At 37.6% G+C, this 6,729-nt stretch overlaps 1 protein-coding gene across 2 annotated transcripts in view; it reads right to left on the bottom strand.

Moving 5' to 3' along the window:
- Positions 1-6,729, bottom strand: part of LRRC1 (leucine rich repeat containing 1) — a 71,070-nt gene that overhangs the window by 1,511 nt on the left and 62,830 nt on the right. For both annotated transcript variants that reach the window (XM_040553959.1, XM_040553960.1), the window contains exons 11-13: positions 4,945-5,060; positions 3,866-4,038; positions 1,635-1,771 (exon numbers count right to left, since the gene is read on the bottom strand). In XM_040553959.1, coding sequence (XP_040409893.1) covers positions 1,635-1,771; positions 3,866-4,038; positions 4,945-5,060 — 426 coding nt within the window. The remainder of the gene's footprint in view (positions 1-1,634; positions 1,772-3,865; positions 4,039-4,944; positions 5,061-6,729) is intronic.

Below are 6,729 nucleotides of genomic sequence, written 5' to 3'. Positions count from 1 at the left end.
TTTTCCCTTTTGACCTACAAATCTGAAGGCCACTCAAATGAAGTACAAGTTGCAAAATGAAGATTCTTTCTTTAACATAGTCTGGATTTTTTTTTCCTCAAAACCATCCAAGTGATTTAAGATTACATTAAAAAAAAAAAAGATTCAGCTGGTTTTGAAAGAATCCAACAAGATCTCTTTACAGTGTCAATTACACGTTTGTATGGAGATCTGTATGCTTTCCAGTCAGTTTGGTTCTCTTATCAATTGAAAACAAGTATCTTGAAAGCAAGAAGAGGGAACATTTTTCTTGCATCTTAGACACAAGACTATCTAACATCACTGTGTTGACACTTGCAAAGAAAACAAAAGTTACAAAAACTTCAGTTGGCATCCAGATTAGGGACCCACAGGACACCAGGAATAATTGCACAATATGCATCAGCATAATAGATATACACATGCAATCACTTTTCAGTGGCATATATGTAAACTACGTGCAGTGGAACTGGTAAACTACCTATAAATGGATGGATTGGTCCATTAGAAATCCCACTGCCCCCAAAAAGGATCATAGCCTTCTTTTTCTCCAGAAAATATTCTTGCCTCAGGTCAGGCTGTAATACCATGACTGAAAGCAGTTATCATTACCACCTAAGCACTGGTAAGGGCATTCTCAGGTTGCTACAGTGGTTAACAAGCACCATTCTGAAATCCTTTATCAGTTAATCTAAAAACCATGCTTGTCAAAGACATTTAGTTTCTGGTACTTTAGACTAAGCATCTTACTTGAAAACTTAAATATTCATTTCCCTACCAAGAAAGAATCTTTATAGTCATTTTTTAAAGTAAGACCAGGCTTGCAGTGTGCAACAATCCACAGAGTGCTCTGAACTATCTCAGGCTGAGCTCTAATGAGGACCACCAGGAAGTTTCTAGAGCATTAGAAAAGCATGCTGAAAATTTGATTGAAGCAGTCTTAATCTTTACGTAGATATTTAATTGTTAATAGAAGTTAGTAAAGTTAAAGACTGTTGCATTTTGATCTTCAGGACATGCAAAACCCAACTTAATGGAGAGGTCTTATAAGTACAGTGACAGATGTTCCCACATCCTTTAAGTGGGAAACTAATGAGCAAAATCCTTGCTGTTCATGGACATTATGGTTATTTCAATGCAAACGGTGAAAAAGGAAAAAGGGAGAAATACAGAGAAAGATAAGAAATAGAAACGAGAGAGACAAACAATGTAGCAGGGTAGCAAACTTGGTGGAGACACATGCCAGAGTGCTGGAATCCTAAATTAGGCCCTATAAACTTTCAGGCAGTAAAGCTTCACAGAGGCAGAGGAAGATCCTATCTTGTTTCTGGAAAGCTGGAAAGAAAACATCCTGAGGAGACACAGGAAAAGAAAACAAAACAAAGATCGCCCTGCATCAGAACTTAAATTCAAAACAGAAAAAAATAACAAAAAAAACACACATTTTAAGTTTATATGAAAAGTTTCAGCAGTCAACATGAACAGTTTCCACTACAAACACGTACAAAATGCATGCAGTCACAGCTGAAATTTACAGCAAGACAGCTCAGACACTTTCCACACTTTTGCATTAAAGCCACAGTGCCTGCAGGTATCCAAAGACTCAGAAGACATACCATTTCATTATCCTCTTCATCTTTTTCATCTTCTAAGAAGCGAATTGCACTGACTCTGTTCACTGCCCGCTCATTCCACGTTTCATCTGACATTTCGTTTACCAAACTCTCCAACGCACCACATCGTGGCAGGTTATCTGTTAAAACAGCAAACGTAACTGAAGATTCGCAGCAAGTCTAGAATGTCAGCATGTTACGAGTGTTAATAACTGCAACAGCCAACCAATCACTCATCCAAATTTAGAATTGGGTATTTTTATATTTTGCAAAGAAAACAGAAGTTTCTAATGAATTAATTTTCTGTTATCAAGTGTATACAAAATATAACTTCCAAATAAATGAGAAGTTTCTGTACCTGGGCTGTTTCAGGCTTGCAGTGGTTTTACAGTGTTGATTACATACTTTAACATACTTGCCCTGATAAGTGTTTTTCTTTCAGATCAGGCCTGCCACTTGATGTTAGCCTTTACCCTAAATGGCACTCCATATCACAGTATCATTATTTTTTATCAACCTTGTCCTTTTAGTGTTGCTATGCACACGTGTCAATCTTAATTCCAATCTTCTGTCCTTGAAGTCATAACATTCATTTGGGGAAGAGGAAATCTGATTTCCACTACTCAAGCCTTTAAAGAAAGTGTCCTGGTTCCAGGTAGGACAGAGTTAATTTTCCTCCTAGTAGCTGGCAGGGTGCTATGTTTTGGATTAGAATGAGAAGAGCGCTGATAACATGCTGATGTTTTAATTGTTGTAGAGCAGTGCTTACACCAAGCCAAGGACTTTTCAGCCTCTCTCTGTCCTGCCAGCGGGCAGGCTAGGGATGCAGCAGGAGCTGGGAGGGGACAGACCCAGGACAGCTGACCCAAACTGGCCAAAGGGGTATTCCATACCATCTGACATCATGCTGAACAATATATAGGGGTGGCTAGCCGGGGGGGGGGGGGGGGGGGGGGGGGGCCGGCTGCTCAGGGATAGGCTGGGCATCGGTCAGTGGGTGGTGAGCAATTGCATTGTGCATCACTTATTTCGTACACATTATTACTATTAATACCATTATTATTATTATTGTTGTTATTCTTTTCCCTGTCTTAATAAACTGTCTTTATCTCAACTCACAGACTTCACTTTCCCGTTTCTCTCCCCCATCCCGGAGAGGGAGGGGGGAGGGTAAGCGAACGGCTGTGTGGTGTTTGGCTGCCAGCCGGGCTAAACCACAACAGAAAGTCAGTCTGTCTCTGCTACTCTTCTTGCTAATTTTCTCTAAATCTAAAGGGGCTTACTTATTTACTTCTTTTAATTCTTAATGTAACTTGTATTCTCTTAAAACTCAGAAACCGGAACAAAACAGCCATTTCTACACTGCTACTGTTTTAACGGTTTCTATTTGCTCCAGTCCCACAGTATTGAAATTACTCTCACCTAAGTATGGATACCTATAACATAGATATCTACAACTGAGCTTCTCTCCTCAGGCTCCCTCTGAACTCGGTGGAGTGTTCTGGGATAGGATGAATTACTGTCCAGTGATTACAGTAAGAGTTTAAATATTAGCTCAGATGAATCCCATTCAATGTTCACACATTGCCATAAAAGCTTCGGAGGACAAATAACATCCAGAACTTAGTGGAACAGCAAACCGTGAAAGAGTTTACAGTTCCACCTGACCAAGAGGCAAGTTTCACCATAAAAGGTAAAAGCAACTTATCATTACAATTCTGCGCTTGTTAAAGAATATAATAAAGTACTGTAAGGCAGGCCTGCTTGAAAGAAAATTCACTTGCTAAGAGGTACAACATCTCCTGCTTTTTACTATTTAATTATTTTTCTGATAAGAAGATTGTAGTTGGAAAACCACCAGTTTTCATCATTATATATATATATACACACGTAATTTAAAACGTATAAACAATGTATACAAATATAGACACCACTACTTGGTCCACTGGAAAACCTCAGAATAATGATACAATTAAGCCATTTTCCTCCAGGTCTGTATTTTATGTATTGTACCTGGTTGCATTTTATTTTCAGTAACACGTCTGGGAGCGTTTTCAAGTTATGATTACAAAAGAAAAAAGCTTACAAGTGAAAATTCAGCCATACCTGTGCTCAACAGAGCTAATACATAGATATTAAAAAGTCTGTTTTACAAACCTTTCCAGAACAGAAAACACAGTAAACAAAGCAGTAGTATTTCTATACATAATCAAAAACTAACTCTAAGCATTTACCTTGGCAACCAGGCTCAGAAGGCATTTGAGGAAGTAATACACATGTTAAAATCTTTTCTCCTGTTTCAGGGTCTGTGTCGGTCTGAAACGTCAGCAAAGGTTGGGACTGGTTATCAGACAACCACAAAGCCTTCAGCTTTAAGGTAGTCAGCGAGAGGGGAAGATACGTCAGTCTAGTTCAAAAAAGAAAAGTAAAGAAAAGTCAGGGTAATCTCCGGGAGACTTAATCGATGGGCATGAAGTTGACTCATAACTATACAATTCTGAGTTGGAAGAGGCAGGAGTGACATAATGCCTTATATCAGAGGCATTACAGTATTCGTCAACTCAAACTATCCCATTCCTTTAAAAACAATCTGTAGCTTAACTTTACACTGTAATTTTCTATAGCTGTGAATATCTGCTAAAATAATGTTGAGCTTTTTCTCCTGCGATAAATTGCCCTGGGAAGGCAGACTGCTGCTTATATATAGGCAGACCTTATATATACAATTGCCAGAACAGAAATGCTTATGAAATAATCATATTGCACAGACGAAATGCCATTTGCTGTTCCTCTGTTTTAACTTCCTAGTAAGCAACTGCACTAATTTGCTATTTTATGCTTCAATCTACCCCTTTTTGCACCTTGATTTATGAAGCGTATCAACTAAGATTCATGAAAAGCTGCAGAGTTAAAGTTGGATTGTTTGTCACTTGCAATGTTATCCCTAAGATAAGACACTCAGTATTAGTGACACTTGTCATAAAGACAGGTAGTTTCAGCTGAAGCTCTACAGAAGTGCCTAGATTATCAGTTTTAATTCAGAAATACACAAATCCAGAGTTTTTCCTTAAATCCTACCTTTTCCTTGGGGTCAAAGCAATCCAGAAGATCTACACATGACAATATGCAATTTATGCTTATTTTGGGCCAGAGGGGAAGATTGCTTTGACAGTTTCAACAGTAATGAAAAAAAAATAACAACATAACAGTTATAATTGGGGTTTTGCTACTTCATTCTTAGACATAATGTCTTCTGTCATTAGAAAGAATTACGTAAAACCAGCAAAAGAATGTGACAATACAAAAATCCCACCTGTTTCCTGCAACGTCCAGGACATGAAGTTCAGTGGCTTGTGAAATTTCAGAAGGAATTCGAGACAATCTGTTGTCACGTACAGAAAAGACATTAAGACTGCAGCATCCCCCAATCTGTATTACAGAAAAAAAAGGGGGAAAAAAAAAAAAAGAGTATTTTTACTGCAGTACTGTAATACAAACAAAGACATGCAGTGTGGGTCACATAAAATGTCATAGCACATTCAAGTTACAATGCCTGCACCCAGAGGTACAGATTGCAAACAAGTATTAACTTAAAAGAAGCCTGACCTGAAGCTGGTATGTTGTAGCAGTTTCTTGAACAGCTTTATTTGTGAATAATGTGTATCCTGACAAATACATCAAGTTTTACCTACTTTTTATAGCCTTCCAAGCCAGGAAGACGTCAGTAACCACACAGATGTCACTTTGTAGACTACCCTCACAAAAAATACTAGCTGTAATGTTCCATATTTCTGAGCTCAGTATTTACCTATTAATTCTTTCTTTCCTCATGGTAACTTTATATACAAACGAGTGCAATGGGGCTTTAGGCAATACAAAATGCTAAATAAACCAATCAACTCCTGACATTTATTGAGTCAGCAAAGAGTAACGAAGAGTTCACAGAAAGTAGGCTTTATGAGTAACATCTCTGACGCCCTGTTTTATTAGAAGCATCTAATTTCAAAATAATTCCCATCTGAACTGGCCAATTCAATCTAATATCCTCTGTCTCTACTAATTTATCCAAACCTAAGCAGCTCCATTCCCAAGATAGTTTTGGGGTGCAAAAGATGAGATTTCAGTTTTACCCTTGAAGTATTTGTAATTTACGTCAAAGGTACGTACATTTCAGAAAAAATAAACCCTCTAAATTCAATTTTAAAATATTGCCTTTTTGTTCCAGATGGCAATTACTACTTCTACAAACATAAAGATTATTAGTTTTAGCAACTTGAAAGCTGCTTCAAGTAACTCTTTGTTCCTAGTCACAAAAGAAACTTACCTTTGTTTGCTTATCTTATGTAGCTTCAAAAAGCTGTTGTTTGTTTTCCAGTTACAAAACTCACAAGAGTGGAAAAAGTTTCTTCCCTTACTTCAAATATTAGAAGAAAAATATTCAAAGCCTTTTGAAGCTTTCAAGTCAAGCAGACTTAAAACTGAACTAAAGACAGCAAACCTATTAGATGACCTTAGCTCAAAAATTAGGGACTTCTACAGCTACACACATGTAAGAAGCTTCTTGTGTTACAATATAGCCAACACCTCACTTAATCTAGGTCAGAAGCAGCCAAATCTGAGCTGAAATTACTTATGTGTTCTAGTTAACTGTCAGATGTGTCCCTGTAAAATCTGCAGCTTAGTGCAAAATCGAGTTTTAGATTACAGGCAAATACCACAAAAGCTTTTCTACTAGTCAAAGCAAAAATCATTTCAATTTAACCTATGCTATTTACCAAGGAAAAGGGCATTTTAAAAAGGATGCCACTATGAGTTACAAAATAAAACAATCAAATGGAGCAATTATACCCCACTCACCTTCCTTTATTTCATAAATACATTTTAATGGAAGAAAGCAGATATCAGCTGCTCATGGCTTCTGATTCACAAGCTATTTAGAGCGCAAAGTTACAGCACAACATTCTGTTGACAAAACAAAATCTGGGTTGGTTTCTTTGCAATCACTGCCCTCTAAGATGTCACCATTTCACAAGAGTATCAGCTTCTCAGAGCCTGTGTGTACACACGAGCAGCAACCTTGTTAGCTATTTTAGCTTGT

Source organism: Cygnus olor, chromosome 3 (genome assembly GCF_009769625.2).
Source record: "Cygnus olor isolate bCygOlo1 chromosome 3, bCygOlo1.pri.v2, whole genome shotgun sequence".
NCBI classification, from domain to species: domain Eukaryota; kingdom Metazoa; phylum Chordata; class Aves; order Anseriformes; family Anatidae; genus Cygnus; species Cygnus olor.
This window is presented reverse-complemented; position numbering and strand designations above follow the sequence as displayed.